General features: G+C 45.1%; 1 protein-coding gene across 1 annotated transcript in view; it reads right to left on the bottom strand.

The window, feature by feature from the left end:
• Positions 1-14,526, bottom strand: part of EHD4 (EH domain containing 4) — a 79,423-nt gene extending 64,897 nt beyond the window's left edge. Inside the window, exon 1 of the mRNA XM_045771346.2 lies at positions 14,194-14,526. Coding sequence (XP_045627302.1) covers positions 14,194-14,429 — 236 coding nt within the window. The 5' untranslated portion in view covers positions 14,430-14,526. The remainder of the gene's footprint in view (positions 1-14,193) is intronic.
• Between the last annotated feature and the right edge of the window lie 2,324 nt (positions 14,527-16,850).

The following is a 16,850-nucleotide window of genomic DNA, read 5'->3' on the forward strand; positions in this document are numbered from 1 at the left end:
GCCTCCCTCACTCACTTTTCTGCCTCATCACACCTCATGTGGGCTCTGGTCCCTCTGTCCTGCTCAGCTGCCTCCCAGCCTCCCTCTCCCCCATCTGCCTTGCAAGATGAGATTATTTTTCTAAAGCACCACTTTCATCAGACAGCCTTGACCAACAACCCAGTCCTTCCCAGTGACTTCCCCGCGAGCCACCCCCTTCTGCCTTGTGCTCTGGGTTCTTGCTCCTCACCTATTGTAGGCCTTCTTCCCTCCTTGATTAGTCTCTTCCAGGCTGAAATTCCTGCCCCTGACTTCCCTTACTTCATTCCCTTGGTCTGGCAGAGAATCATGGCTCATGATCTCTTACCATCTATCTTACTTGCTCTCACCTCCTTCGGGCAGTCCTCCCTCCCTGATCACTCCAGGACCTTTTTTTCTGGCCACTCCCCACCTCCCCTTCCCTTGTGGAGCTCCTCCAGAACACCCGGTATTGGTGCTGTTTGTGGGCCGATCTCCTCTTTTCTGATAGGTTGTCATTTCCTGCGGGACGCGATCCACACACTCAGAACCCTCGAGTCCCAAACTCTCTTAGGACTCACTTGGCTCAACCACATGTCTTGATAGGTGAAGAGACTGAGGATTAGAGCCGGCAAAGACTAGCTGGTCAGACTCGCTAGTGGCCGTGCAAGAACTGAAGCCGGGGCTCCTCTTTCTTGGCCCAAGGCTTTTGCTTTTACACCAGGCTCAGCCCCGTAGTGTTGGGGTCCCACACAGCCCCCAGCTGCTGGCACCCTAAGTAGGACCTGTCGGACACATGAGTTAATATACGATAGTCTACACTGACTGCCCAGAAGAGTTTTACATCAGGGGATGGGGAAACTCAGGGACGCTGACGTCACACTGCCAGGCGGGTAGGCACGTGTCAGATGCACTGAGGGAACTAAGAACAACCGGGACACGGGGTATCCGATGTGAACAAAGTGTGAAGAAAGTGATGAGCTTCAAAACCAGCAACCTTGGAGAGTCTGAGTGGGTCCTGAGGTACGATGCGCAAAAATGGGTCACCTACAGGCACGAGGCTGATCGACTGTGTTAAACGTTGACGTATCAGAGGCTTTCCCAGAGCTACGAGTTCCAGGGACTTTGTGGTGTTATCTGCAATGACAAGAATTCAAGGGAACAAGAGGCCACAGGAAGACTAGAGAAGAGCATCGCCGCAGCTCACGGCCGACAAGCTTGTGCACAGGCATCCTATGCATTAGACGGGCTTTGGCCCCTGACTTTCCCGGGCTCTCCTTTTCTTGCGTTCTCAGAAAGAGCTGCTACTTCCAGGGGTGATTGCTCCAAGCCATCAACGTAAAAAAAAAAAAAAAAAAAAAGACATCTGGGATTCCGAGCAGCTGGGCAGGGGATTGATAGGGAGGATGGGAGACCAAACATCTCCTTGTCCCCGTCCACTGCAGGCTACAGCGGGTCTCGTCCAAATGGCTCCTGGGCACAGTGACCCAGCCTCGGTTCAAGGAGCTGATTTAATGCAAGGATATATGTGGACAGTGTCTTTTTTCTTCCATTGATTAGGCTAGAAAAAATATATTTTTTTAACATCATAGCAAAAAATGTCACTTGTATCAAGAGGAAAACAAAATCTTCAGGATGATGAAAATCCCTCAAGACACTCAAGCACCATCTTCTCAAAGATGGGCTTAAGAATGACAAAAACCAAACAAGGTACGTTTTTCAATGATAGACTTCCAAAATCCCAGCTGCAAATGTCGTCTCCTCTGGGTATTCATCCATGCACTCCGTCTAGGTTCTGACTTGTGCTTGGAATAATGGAAAGGCATTAATTATTTTAGTAATACAGTAGTCCTCCCTTACTCATCGAGGATACATTCCAAGCCCCTCAGTGGATGCCTGAACCCTATAGGCACAATGTTTTTTCCTATACACACACACCTATGATAAAGTTTAATTTATAGATTAGGCACAGTAAGAGCTTAACAAAAATGACTCATAAAATAGAACAATTATAACAATATACTGTAATAAAAATTATGTAATGTGGTCTTTCTCTCAAAATATCTTACTCTACTGTACTCACTCGTCTTGTGATGATGTGAGATGATAAAATGCCTATGTGATGAGATGAGGTGAGGTGAACGACGGAGGCACCGTGAGGTAGCATTAGCTCCTACTGACCTTCTGACCATATGTCAAAAGCAGAAGCAGCTGCTTCTAGACTGTGGTTGACGGTGGGTAAGTGAAACCACGGAAAATAGAAGAGCGCATAAGGGAGGACTACTGTATACCTAACTTTTCAGGATTTGTTATGTGCTGAAGTCTTTATATGAATAAATCGATTTCATCCTAAGTACCTTACGGGGTAGGTACTATTTTTATCCCCATTTTACAAATGAAAAAACTAAGGCTCACATAGAATAAGTGGTTTATTAGAACCTAGATTTCTTACCCGTCCTGTGAGAACACTCCCTGCCCTAAATCAGAGCTTGAGAGGCCCAGGCAGCCTGCAACACAAGCATTACAGGAACGCATTCTGTGAATCGTAGCAAGTGCACAAATCTAAGACTTTCTAGTAGGTACCCAGTAATTAAATCAGCACTCTCTAAAGTAATATGGCACATATATTTGGGGTGTTTTAGGAGCACTATTTTTAAATTCTCAAGCCAAAATCTAGAGACACATGGCCTGTGTAATGATGAGATTTTTAGAAATGTTTGTGCTGACACGGGCATCTGTGCATAGTTTGAGAGTTCAGTTCATTGATAGGGACTAGGACGTTTTTAAAAAGAGCATGACACCATCCCCAAACGGTCATTTTGTTCTCTTGAGTATGAGTTACTAAGGTTTTAAGCCACACAGATGTGAAACAAATACATAAAGTACAACTTTTGAGTGCAGTGGAGAAGCTGTTGTATTTCCTTATTTTAAAATCCAGGGCTATGGGGGCGCCTGGGTGGCTCAGTCGTTAAGTGGCTGCCTTCGGCCCAGGGCGTGATCCCAGGGTCCTGGGATCGAGCCCCGCATCGGGCTCCCTGCTCAGCTGGGAGCCTGCTTCTTCCTCTCCCACTCCCCCTGCTTGAGTTCCCTCTCTCGCTGGCTGTCTCTCTGTCAAGTAAATAAATAAATAATCTTAAAAAAAAAATCCAGGCCTATGAGTTTAAATACATTTCAATTTATAGTAAGTGTTGGAAAGCTTTACATAATGTATTTTTTACCGATAATACTTGATCCACTCTTTCACTAGGAGAGCGAATGAAAAGAAAGGGTTAGTCCCTCAACTCTGATTTGTGTTGAATCTAGAAATATTTTTAAGCAGTGTCTTTTGTTTATCCTCGTGTTTAATCCCAAGAAACGCGGGGCACCTGGGTGGCACAGCGGTTAAGCGTCTGCCTTCGGCTCAGGGCATGATCCCGGCGTTATGGGATCGAGCCCCACATCAGGCTCCTCCGCTATGAGCCTGCTTCTTCCTCTCCCACTCCCCCTGCTTGTGTTCCCTCTCTCGCTGGCTGTCTCTATCTCTGTCGAATAAATAAATAAAATCTTAAAAAAAAAAAAAATCCCAAGAAATGCAAGTGGGAGAAGAATCAAACATTTGTTATCACAAAAGTTTTATAAAATGATCAGGAATATGTAATTATTTCCTAGAAGTAAGAGCACCACCGTCACCACCAGTCCTGGACACTGCCGAACAATGGATTATTATGAAACGACACTGCACCGCTTATAAGGCACTTCATACACGTTTTATCACTTCGCCCTCACTCTTGCTGGAGCAGGCATTTCAGCCCCGCGTAGGACAGGGTAAGCGGCTTGCACGAGACCACATCAGCACAGGGCACTGACTACCTTTGACACTTTGATCTATTTCCATCCAGTCACTGTTCTGCGAATATAAGTTTTTCTTTCTAAAATTGGGATCAAATTTGTTGAAATAATTTTACATCGAGATTTTTCACCATTAGTTTATCCTCAGGCCATCAGAAATTCTTTGAAAACAATTTTTAGCGGCTACAGACGACTCAAAGACGAATGTCTAACGACTGAGTTTGCCACTTCCTTACTCTTGGGCGTTGAAATAGCTTCCCATTTTTGGCTCTTACAAATAATGCTGAGATAAATATCGCAGATATCTCGCTTTCTTTAAAATTTTAATCCTCTTTCAGTTGCTGAAAAACTAAGCCAGGCCAAGCTTCGCTTCCATTTTAAGACTCTAGGTCTTTTTTACGTGTGAAACCTGACTTTTATTTTCATTTTTGTTCTTCCCTTAGTTGCATCATGGACAGACTAAGGCCAGGGCTGCTTGCTCAGGTGACATCATCTTTGAAACGGCTGTGCCTCCTACGGAATCTACATTAGCCGTGGGATCAAGAAACTGGAATCTGCTGGATAAAGCCTTTTCACAGCTCGATTTTTCCAGCTATGAATGGCATTTCAACCATGCAGGGCCGAGATGTGCTTAAGGCACACTGCTGTCTAACCGGTGCCCGAGCTGCTCCACTCTGCCTTCCATGCAGTTCTGGAAGGAGGCTGGAAGAAAGAGAAAGAAGGGAAAGGAAGGAGAGGAAAGGGAGAGGAAGTTCACTGGAATCTGAGACAACATGCTTCCCAATTGTTTATAGCCCTGTTAATTTCTCCGGTCTTTCATTTGCTCATGCAGTGAAGATCTGTTAAGTGTCTTCTACGTGAGGACTTGGAATTTATGAGCCAGACAATAGGCTTGAGGTCAATCTGGGAGCACTGGAAAGCTTCGTGAGGAGGCTACAAGAACACAGCATTTCCCAACATCCCTCAACGGTGGGACCTTTTTTGAACACCTATTGAACAATCTCCCAGAATTACCTTCCACAGAACACAAGTTAAAGGAAAAAGTAAAAAAGGCATTTACTGAAGCTCAACCTCTGTTCCAGTGTTTTCAAATGAAATTCTTTTAAAACTAGTAATAGAAAATTTCGTACTGTGATTAATTTATAAAATATTAAACCAGCAGCTAACATCATATCTTACGGTGAAATAACAAAAGCATTGTCATCACTGTTAGAAGCTTGATGTGGATGCCGGCCTCCCTAATACAACCAAATATGAAACAGAGGGGGAAACAAAGTAATCACGAATGTAACTGATACAGCTGTCTATCTAGAAAATCCAAGAGAACCTACTGAAAAGTGTGAGGGTAACTTGAATCAAATGAACAGATACAAAACAAAACCACATAAAAATCAGTAGCTATCTCACATACTCGCAACATCCATCTAGAAAATATAAGGGGAAAAATCTGATTCATAAGAGTGAAGGAATATAAAATACCTAAGAACAACACAGAGTATATAGAACCTATGTAAGTAAATCAAACACCTTTCTGAGATCTAGAAAAGGTCGGAGTCAGAGCCATGCTGTGCTTTTGCTGGGGAAGAGCAAATACCAGATTCAGTGCAGTTCCAATACAAACGGATCCCAGGGTATTTTCTGGGAAGAATCTAATGAAGTAATTTTAAAGTTCCTCTGAAAGAAAAACAGGAAATGATGATTGACAGTATTTGTAAAATAAAGAGAAGTGAGATCAGAAGGGTCTGCATTGCTATTTAACTGAAAAATGTTTTAAAGTGATAGTCCTTAAGATAGTAGGGTGTGGGCATAAGAATCTACCAACAGAGTGATATGATAGGACAGAAAGGCTCCAAAGGATCCCAATATCTAATAAATTAGCATATGAGAAAGCCTCATGGGGTAGTGGGAAAAGGTACGATTATTCGATAATGCTAAAAAATAAAAAAAACAAAGGGCCCCTGGGTGGCTCAGTCAGTTAAGCACCTGCCTTCGGCTCCAGTCATGATCCCAGGGTCCTGGGATCGAGTCTTGCATTGGGCTCCCCGCTCAGTGGGGAGCCTGCTTCTCCCTCTGCCTGCTGCTGGTCCTGACTGTGCTCCCTTTCTCTCAAAATAAATAAATAAAATCTTAAAAAAAATAAAAGAAAGTTTTTCCTGTCACACTTGTTTTTAAATAATAATACATAGTTTTACTGACAGTTTGGTGAAATAATGATCCTCATATTAGATTCTGTGGTGGGAATCTAATTTGGAATGACTTTTCTGAAAAGGAATATATGTACATATACATATTCAGAATAAAATATATAATGTTTTCTTTTATATAAAATATTATATATACACATATGTAATACATAAACTTGACAAATATTTATACCTTTTGATGCAGTAATTCATACTCGGGCCCTATCTAAGAAAAAAAAAAAAACCCAAGACATGCAAAGATTTACAGCCAAGAATGCCCACTGCAATATTATAGATAACAGCATAAAATTAGAAACAATGTTCCAAGCTGTAGGATAGACTGGGATGCAGCCATGAAAGCTATTTCTGAAGATCACTTCATGACACAAGAAAAAGCTGATCATATCATATTAAGTGAAAAAGGCTGTTTATTAAATTGCATTTTTTGCATAATTCCCAGTTTTGTAAGCATGACTTCTATATCTTCATCTAGGTCATTCGCTAAGAATGTGAACAGATGGAGCTTGGACCACATGCCATGGAAGGGCCACCAAAGTGAGCCTCTCTCTTCTGGGTTGAGACCGACCCGCCTCAGGCTTAAAAAGTTCAACCATCATGATTCCATTAGTTGAACCTTTGTCTATCAATGATTCCCAAATATTTCCTGGGGGAGGCGACCTAAAAATGACTCTGGGAGGTGGTTATAAAAACCAAACCCAAACCAGATTTCAGAGCCTCTCCCCCAGAGATTACAGTTCAGGAGGTCTGGGATGGAGGCCCTGGAATCTGTTCTCAGGCTCCCAGTGTTGCTGACCCACAGCCAGATCCAGGAACCATGGCTTTCTAGTCCATAATTTTCCAAGGCCTTGAAAAGTATACTGAATGTCTTTTAGAACTAAGTTTCTAGATGTGAGTTAAGGAAGAGAATTTCATAATTAAAAAAAAAACCCGAACACATTTCCCCTCACATTTCTCCTCATCCGGTGGCATTGCTGCTGTTCGTCAGGCAGGTCATGTAGTACGTGGACAGGAGGCCAACCTGCAGGGTCTCCCTACGTGACTGCTGCCACCCCCACCACACCCCCTGCCCTGGAGGCCCCCCTCCCCCACTCTGAGGCCTGCCTCTTCTTAGGTTTCTGAGATACCAGCTGCTCACTTTCTACGGTCCCTTCCATCAGGTCCCTTCCATCAGCTTATAACGGCTTTCACCGGAATGCCTGTCACCAGGGCACAGTTCCTCCCCTGCAGTACCCAGTTGCTGAGAGTTTTCTATATTTGACGCTTCACCTCCCACTCACTCCTCAGCCCACCGCCACCTGGCTTCCATCACCACCACTTACTGGCATGGCTCTTGCCAAGGTCACCCTGGCTCCTGATGGCTAATCCCCTGGATCCACTTCAACCCTTTTCCCAGAAGCATCTGGCCCTGCTGACCATGCCCTCTCTTCCCCTGGCTTTTGTGGGGGCTGCCTGATGCCTCACTGTGTAGCGAGTATTCTCCCTTTTTTGACAGCAGCACCCTGAGGAGCCACGTTGCCCTATTCTTAGTCCGCATGGCTTGGGGGCTGGCCACCCCACTGCAGGCATGGGTATTTTATTCCCTTGGGTCAGGGAATTGGTTTAGGATGGGTATGGCCAAGGTCTAGCCAATGAGACTCAAACGTAACACTTTTTCAGAAACTGTTGGGAAGAGGTTCTCTTTATTTCCCCACTGGGGTTGCTGAGCTGGCAGAAGGTGAGTATGGAATCGGAGATGGCCACCTGCCCCCACCCCCACCCCATGGAGGGCAACTGCCTGAGAGGGAAGCCAACACGAGGAAGGCAGCAGAGCTGAGAGACAGAGACCAGATGGCAGCACTTGGGGTCCTGGGCCAGGCCCGGAGCCAGCACACCCTGGTCTGATTTGTTTCATGAGAAAACGTACCTTTCCCCTTAAGCCTCCTTCAGTTGTGTTTCTGTTACTTGCAATCAAACGAGCCCTAGGACGGCTCTGAATCACCACCCACCTCTCTGGTGACTTTTCCTTGTGTCTCCACAAGCTCATCTTCCTCTCACTCCAGACCCGTATACCCAAGCCCTTGTGGGCTCTACACCTGGGTGTCGACCTAAACATGGGTTTAAATCTAAACTCATAATTATGCCCTCACTCTTCCTCTCCATGTGTCCCCATCTCGGTGGATAGCTCCACCACCCACCCAGTTATCTAAGAAACCTGGGCCTCATCATTGACATTTCTTGCCCTCATTTCCTGGTCTGATTTGGGCAGCTAATTCTGGCTCATTCCTCGGGGCTCAGCTTTTAGGCTGTGTCATCAGGGAGGCCTTTTGGAACCTCCACCCCAAACGAAGGGTCCCTCCTATGCCCCCATCCCACCATGTGCTGCCACTGTCACAGCTTGGTCACCCAGAGCCCTAGTACCTTGTGGATTCTTATCCATATTCCCCACGAAACTCTTAAGTTCTGGGATAGCCAGACCCTTCCCAGAAATCAATATTATTTGAATAAATGGACACTGGGGTATACAGGTATGATCTTATATCGTATATTATAGATAGTCCATTCTTCTGTAAAAATTAAATATTTCAGCATTTCAGAAAGATCTACAAAGGGCTTGGTATTTGGCAGAGAAGACTATCATTTTCAGGGGCTCCAGTGCCTGGCTGACAGTGAGAACCACCCAAGGGGGCCCACAGTGGTTCCTTAATGGGATTTTCTTTAATGGGTAAACCACGCTGCCTCCTAGTGAGCGCCTTCACTTCTCTTCGCTTTAATGACAGAGTCTAGAGCTTATCAAAGGAATGAAGTTGAGCTTTGTTCTTTAATAGAATCTATCTCCCCCTTTTTCTGAAAACTAGGACATCTGCCTGCTTTAAGTTTTCTGAAACTCCTCATACTCTTCATAACTTTTTAAAAATCACCAGACACAGCTCTTTGAGCACAACTACAAGTTCTTCCTATCTGGCCCTGCCATCTGCTCCCGACTGCACCCCCCCACCCCTGTATTTACGGGGCCATGCTTGCGCAGCCCCTGGGGAGCTCCCCACCCTCTAGAGGGCTTGGATCCCCTCTCCCACCTGGCTGGGCTCCCTTTCCCATCTCTGGGTCATTTGCTTTTGAGAGAAAAGGAGACAAGACAATACTAGCTGAGTAGTTCTGCTTTCTCTGAAAGTTACAGCAAGAGTCCCAAGCGGTGGGCCTATCACTTCCTGATTCTTTTTCTTGTTCTACTCATACCGGAAAAGGCCTTTTCTTGTCGGAGGCATCTTCGCCTTCCCAGCCTGCTTACCCGCTTCTTAACACTTCATACTGTCCCTAAACCTTGTTCCCACACTTGCGTATGGAACTTGAGTCCCCTTTTGCCCTATTAACCACTATATTTAAATGATATTTAAAGTTTTAAAACACAATTACTTTATCAAGCATTTCATAGGAAAATATTAGACTTTGGTTTTACTAACGTGAGTGTTAGGAAGAACGAACATGTTTATACACTGACGAGAATATACGGGGGAAAATATAGGCACTGTGTGATAGCTACTTGTACTCCCTTTTCTTTCTTTAAAGATTTATTTATTTATTTGAGAGAGAGGGAGGGAGGGAGAGAGAAATCGCGCACAGGGGAGGGACAGAGGGAGAGCGTCTTAAGCAGACTCTGTGCTCAGCGTAGAGCCCACTGCGGGGCTGGATCTCATGACCTGAGATCATCACCTGAGCTGAAACCAAGAGTCAGATGCTTAACTGACTGCATCACCCAGGCAGCCCTGTACTCCCTTTCCCCCTCGTGTATATTCCTTAGTTCCTTTTGTCCATGTGTTCTTTTGGCTTATTTCCCCAATTTTTGGTTCGCTTTCTTTCTGGCAACCATTTTTATTTTAAATTATTGCATACAGATAACAGAAATTACTTGACTGGCACTGACTGCACAGTTACAGAAATTAAAAAAAAAATCACAGGATGCTGAACTGTTGGAAGACTGAACTGTTTTATACTTATAATTGAGATAAAATTCACATACCATAAAACCTACCCTTTTAAAGGGCACAGTTCTCTGGCTTTTAGTACCTTCACTAAGTTATGCAACTAATACCACTAATTTCAGAACATTTCATTACCCCAAAAAGAAACCCTGTACCCATTAGTAGCCACTCTTATTCCCTTTGCAATGTGGATATCTAGTTGTCCACCATCATTTGTTGAAAAGAATGTTCTTTCCTCCATTGAATTGTCTTGGAACCCTTGGAGAAACAAATTTACCGGAAATATGGGTTTATTTCTGGACTCTCAGTTCTATTCTCTTGGTCTCTATGTCTATATTTATACTACTATCACACTGTCTTGTTTATTGTAGCTTTGTAGGAAGCTTTGGAATGAGAAAGTATGAGAACTCCAATTTTGTTCTCTTTCAAGACTGTCTTGGGTAATCTGGATCCCTCGCATTTCCAAGTGAATTTTAGGATCAGCTTGTCAATTTCTGTAAAGAAGGCAGCTGGGATTTTGGTAGGGACTGCATGGAATCATAGACCACTTTGAGCAGGACAGCTCTTCTAAAAATATTAAGTCTTCCAATCCATGCAAATGGGATGTCTTTCCTGTTTTGTTTTGTTTTTAGGTTTTCTTAAATTTCGTGAAACAAAGTTTTGTAGTTTCCAGTGCATAAATTTTATACTTTTGTTAAATTTATTTCTAAATATTTTATTCTTTTAGATGTCATTATAAATGGAATTATTTTTTTAATTTCAGATTGTTCATTGCTAGTGCATAGAAATATAACTGATGTTGTATATTGATATTGTATCCTAACACTTTGCTTAACTTGTTTATTTTAAATTTTTTTTAGGATTTTCTATATATGTGATCATGCCCTTTGTGAATAGAGATGGTTTTACTTCTTTCCAATCTACATTCCATTTCTTTTTCTTGCCTAATTGCTTTGCGCTCTACCTTTTAAAGCCCATACAGTCTCTTGAATGACTTTCCTCTTTTGTCCTCATTAGAATAAATTTTTCTGGGAGAAGGGGACAGGGTGTAAGAGGATAAGAGAAAGTGGAGCTCTTAAAAACCAAAATATGCAACTGTGTGGTTTGAACTGATTTTCAGTGAGCCTCACATCCTCTCAGTGGAAATGTGTTCCTTCACAGCGATCTTCTGGGGGAATCTCTGAAATCTGTTTTCCACAGGTTTTGGATACGACCCTGGCTGAGCCCAATATCCACCCTTCCTTGGCCGTTACATCATCTAAGACAACATGGCCACTGTCCCCATGCCCGTCTCTTCTTTGGCCAACTCTTACTTGCTGGTTAGAGGTAGAGCACCCATGGTTTCTCACACAGCATCCTGCCTTCAGAGAAATGAAACTGTCAGTGAGACAATAGGTTTATCAGCTGTTCTGTTTCTATCCCAAGGAGGCTTTGACAAATAGCTCCTTCACATCTGAAGTCACCTTCTGGGCCAGTTTTGTGATCCATGGGAGGAGGGCCCACCAAGACTCTCCTTCCATATACTTCCATACACTTCCAAAAAATAAGTATAGTTTTTGACACTCAGGTTCTTCATCCATCCCATCTAGAAGACCTTTTGATTAGAACAAGGCACACGCTTAATTTCCTCACTCCTGATGAAGTCTTGGCTCACCATGTTTTAATGGGGCTCTTACTTCTTACCAGTCATGGGACGAAAGGAGGAAAGAACGGTTTTATTAAAGGTGTGCAGTGCACATCAAAGGCTTTGCTGACTAGCTTTAGAATGAGAGAAGTTTCCTTCCTATCAGTGCAGGCTCTGTGTTACCAGTGACGTCTTGGGATATACAGGAAGCCAGGTGGATGGGAATCTTTGACTATGTAAATAGGTGTACACCACAGCCAAGTATGAGCTTCTAGTGCTCAATGGCTAGAAACAAATAACCCAGGTACTGACCGGCTTCAGAGAAAAGACAGCCATGGATGTAGGCAGGATCCAAAATGGTCAGCACCCTGGGCCAACTCCACTGCTTCCCAGTTCCAGGGCAGGCTCTAGAGGGTAGCTACCCTTTTGTTTGGGGCTTTTCTCCTAGGAGTTAAATCTCCCTCCTAGCTCCACTCTGAAACCAAACTCAGGAGTCTGGTGGCTTACTTCCTGCGCACCTTGATTTCCTTCTAACCTCACAGGTCCACTTTGTGCCTACTTCCTAAGGACAAAGTCACTTAGGCCAGGGAAGGTCCCAAGAGCAAGTGACCTCTTGTTAAGGTGACTCCTCCCTCACCTTGAGGTTGCACACGGCTCCAGCGCCTACTGAGAAGTGGTCCATTTGGATGAAGCCGCCAGGAGTCAAATGTCAAAATCTTTCTTAAAAGTATGCTTAGCCATTCCAGGGAGCTCCCCACAAATGATGAAAGAGAAGAGTGAGGCTATGTGAGCAGACAGATGGCCACATCACATCCAGGTGGGTACAGCAGCAGCAGGGCTCCCCAATCACGCAGGGCACAGGAAAGCCCCGTGGCAGAGATAGCCAGGAGGAACTGCCCAGGGTACTATGAGCATGCCACTGCTAATGTCTGCAATTAGTATAATTATGACAATGCCAGCTTCTTATCCTTTATCTGTGTGTTTCAAAAGGCCCATCTCCCACTCTTGTACCACTTGGTCACAATAGTTCAGTAGCCCATCTACTTAAAAACTGGTTAGTATCACCAAGACCTTAAAGGTATTGTCTTTCATCTTTCAAGGTACCAGTTACTGTTAAGATTTCTATGGTTTGAGTGTCTGGGGTGATATATTTAATACTATTTTTACCTTATTAATAAGCACCAAATAAGTCAATTTAAAAATTATTTCCTTCAGTCTTCCTTCACATTCACTGTACTATCTAGAACTATATTTCAATATAGTGTATTTGCTTTGCTGAATTCATTCATAGCGTATCTGTATGCCTGGATTGAACACGTTTCCTGTAGTGACAACTACTCTATTTGTAGGAACTATTTAGGTCACTGGTGTGGAGAAAAAGAGGCCGCCGTTTAATGGAAACGGCATATATCCAAATATAGATGCAGTATTCTGAACACCTGTTGAACATCAATGATGGAGAGATTGTTACAATTTCCCAAACCCTAGACCAAACCGTAAGTGATTAGTCACTTTAACTGACCCAGAGTTTAATCCAGGAAAATAAGTTTCCTAACCAAAAAAAAGTGAGTCTTAAAAGTGTCTTACTTCTGCTTTAGAAGTAACAGTCTCTTCAAAAAGCAATTTGCTTCGATGTAAATGATTTCCCAACAAAAATCACTTCAGAGGAAGCTATACGATTTGAGCCTTGCGCATGCACGGTAATTGTGTGCTTTTGGAGACAGAGCAAGCATGACAAATATTTTCAGTTGTCAAGGGAGGAGGGAATGACCCACCTAAGAAATGGAAACTAACGAAGAGTAATATGACACTCCCCCTTAGTTCCACTGGGCGCCGGCTGGGGCTGCTACACAGTTCACTTCCTATGGCCGGATAAAGGCGAGGCTGTGCAAGAGCTGGATAAAAGCGGCCTCTCTACCCGCTCCCCCCAACACTGTGGTGGGGGACGGCATGCAAGCACTTCAAGGGAAGGGGGCGTTGGAAAAGTACCCTCTACTGTTGCCATTCATTCATTCATTCACTTATTCATTCATTCATTCATTCGGTAAATAGTTATGCGCCGGGCTTAATTCTTCAACTATGACTCAATAGCCCATCCGGATACCACACACCTCCGTCCCCCTTTCTAGCCCTAGGCCTCACTCGCTCATCAAAGAGATGCTTATTATAGGCTCGCTCTCCTCCCTCGCTTCCCCGGGTCCCCAGGCCAGGGTGACAGGACAAATCCAGTCCGAAGAGTCCCTTACCAAGAGCAAGGAAGGAGGGCTCAGAGTACATGGAGAAGGCGTTCCGGGGACCTTCCTGCCTGCGTGGAGGAGAACCAGCCCCTTCTTGGGCGGCCGCACCCCGGGGCGAGGCTGAGGGCTCCCGGGCACCGCGCTTGGACCGGGAACCTGAGCTCATGCCCATGCTGGAGGGGGAAACAGCCGAGAGGGGATTCCGCACAGGGGAAGTGGGCGCCGCAGGACGTCCGAGGGCTGTGGGGGGCTGGTGACAGCACACGCACACGTGGGGAGGACCGCCTCCACCTAGGTGGTGGGAGCAGGGGTCCCGGCGGGGGTGACGAGCGGGCGGGGCGGCTTACCTGATGAAGGTGGTCTTGCCCGTGCTGTACTGGCCCACCAGCAGGATCATGGGCTTGTTCTCGAAGTCCGCGTCCTCCAGCGCCGGCGAGTGGAACTCGTGGAAGCGGTACGCCTCCTCCAGCGGCAGCACCTTGCGCAGGTAGAGCGAGCGCAGGCCGCCAGTCACCGTCTGCACCGCGTCCGCGCCTCCCGCGCGCTCGCGCCCGCCCGCCTGCCGCCCCATCCAGCTGAACATCCTGCGGCCGGTCCGAGCCCCGCGCCCGCCCTCTCAGAGCCTGCCCGGCGTTCCGACCCCGCTCCGGGTTCTACCCTCCCCGGCTTGCACTTAGCTGCCCGAGCCGCTCTCGCCGCCGCCCGAGCTGGCCCCGCCTCGTGCCGTCGCAGCCAATCTCTGGTCGTTACGTCACGGAAGCTCGTTCACTATTCAGAAGGCTCAGCTCAACTCCTTCCTCATTGGGCCGCTGCCAGCGCGGGTAGTGGCGTCAGCCAATGGAGAAGAGGTTCTTAATGAATTATGGACGACGGAGTCTCTCCGCCGGACTGGGCGGGGGGTAGAGGGTGTCTCCCGAGCCCCTCGGCGCAGACGCGTCAGCGGAGGGGCCCCGCTTAGATCGCCAGAGCCCCACCTCTGGCCAGGTGGCGTCGGCTTCCGGGCAAATCTGAGCTGGCAAAAATGAGCCTCCGGAGGCTGCTTAGTCTCCCAGGAAGTTTACTCCTCCCAGTCTTATGGTACTGGGGACAAAAGTGCAGAAAGTTGATAGGCAGGTTCTTTCTCTCCGCCGGCAGGTTGTTATTTACCTTCATTTTATTAGTGAAGAGACCTTGACTCAGACTGACAAGAGTTGTATAAGGGGAAGGAGACTCCAATTTACTTGGGTAGATATTTCTCTTACTTCACACTGCCTCCACTAAATTCTGGGTCCATTGAAGGCCTTTTGCCCTTATTTTTTTAAATTTGATTTAATGTAAACTTGAAGTTTTAATCATCATCCTCATTATTACAACCTAATTACCACATATTGACATGTAAAAGAGTTATTGTTACCTCCTAGATCTCTCTTTTTCAGGTTAAAAAGACCCGTCTAAATTGAGGCTGGGAGACATAATCAGCTATCGCTTTTGGTGTTCTAGGAAACAGTTCGAGAATATTTCCCAGTTGTTTTAGAGTGTTTCTCAGGTGTGATCCATGGAGTCACCTGCGTAAGAATAACCTGGGATGCTTGTTAAAATGCAGATTTCTGGTCATCACCCCAGACCCACTGAGTTAAAATATTGAGGAGGGATTGAGCTCAACAAGTGCTCCCAGGTGATTCTGACATACCCTAAATTTGGGGAAATACAATGCACAACAGGACTTCTCTAACTTGACAGAAATGCAGATTCTGATGCAGGAGTATGGGCTGGGACCCCAGACTGTGTTTCTAACAAGCTCTCAGGTGTTTCCAATGCTGTTTGTTTATGGACTGTACTTTCAGTGCCAGGGCTGTGGTGAAGAGAGAACAGGACTGGGCACCAAAAGACCTGGGTCTGAATCCTGACTACATAAATTAATGGCTATGTGGCTTTAAATGTAACGAGCTTCCTCTCTGCCTCAGTTTCCTTGTTTGTAAAAATGGTAACTGCTTGGGAGTTGTTGTGTGGATCAAATATTTAGAGGAAGCTGTATGTAACTAGGGAAATAAAAAGAAAGCCAAAGGAAAACGAACTTAGATATCTGCCTCATATCAAAATAAAACAAAGATTAACCCTAATGTAAACTGTGGATTTTGGGTGATAATGATGTGTCAATGTAGACTAGGTTCATTGATTGTAATGAATCGATTACACTCTGGTGCAGGGTATTGCTGGTATGCGATGTTGATAGTGGGAAGCTATGTATTGTGGAGGCAGGGGGTACATGGAAACTCTCTGTACTTTATGCTCCATTTTGCTGTGAATCTAAGACTGCTCTAAAAAATTCTATTAAAAATAGTATATATAGGGGCGCCTGGGTGGCACAGCAGTTAAGCGTCTGCCTTCGGCTCAGGGCGTGGTCCTGGCGTTATGGGATCGAGCCCCACATCAGGCTCTTCCGCTATGAGCCTGCTTCTTCCTCTCCCACTCCCCCTGCTTGTGTTCCCTCTCTTGCTGGCTGTCTCTATCTCTGTCAAATAAATAAATAAAATCTTTAAAAAAAATAGTATATATAAAAATAAATCTATAAACAAAGGTAAAAGGCAAAAGATAAATTGGGGAAAATATTGACAGACATATACAATAGATATATTTAATTAAGGATATTAGAACTATAAAAGCTACTATAAAATTACTAAGAAAGATACGATGCTCCATTAGAAAATGAGCAGAGGAGGGGCACCTGGGTGGCTCAGTCGGTTAAGGTCTGCCTTCGACTCAGGTCATGATCCCAGGGTCCTGGGATTGAGCCCCGCGTTGGGCTCCCTGCTTGGTGGAGAGCCTGCTTCTCCCTTTCCCTCTGTCTACCCCCCTGTGCTCTCTCTCTCGCTTGCTCTCTAACTCTCGCTCTATCTCAAATAAATAAATAAATCTTAAAAAAAAAATGAGCAGAGGACACAGGCAACTAACAAGACAAATATAATTGGCCAATAAACATTAAATGATGCTAACCTCCATTAATAATCAAAAAACATAAATTTAA

This window comes from Ursus americanus, chromosome 36 (assembly GCF_024610735.1).
Source record: "Ursus americanus isolate L20-20 chromosome 36, mUrsAme1.1.p, whole genome shotgun sequence".
Classification (NCBI taxonomy): domain Eukaryota; kingdom Metazoa; phylum Chordata; class Mammalia; order Carnivora; family Ursidae; genus Ursus; species Ursus americanus.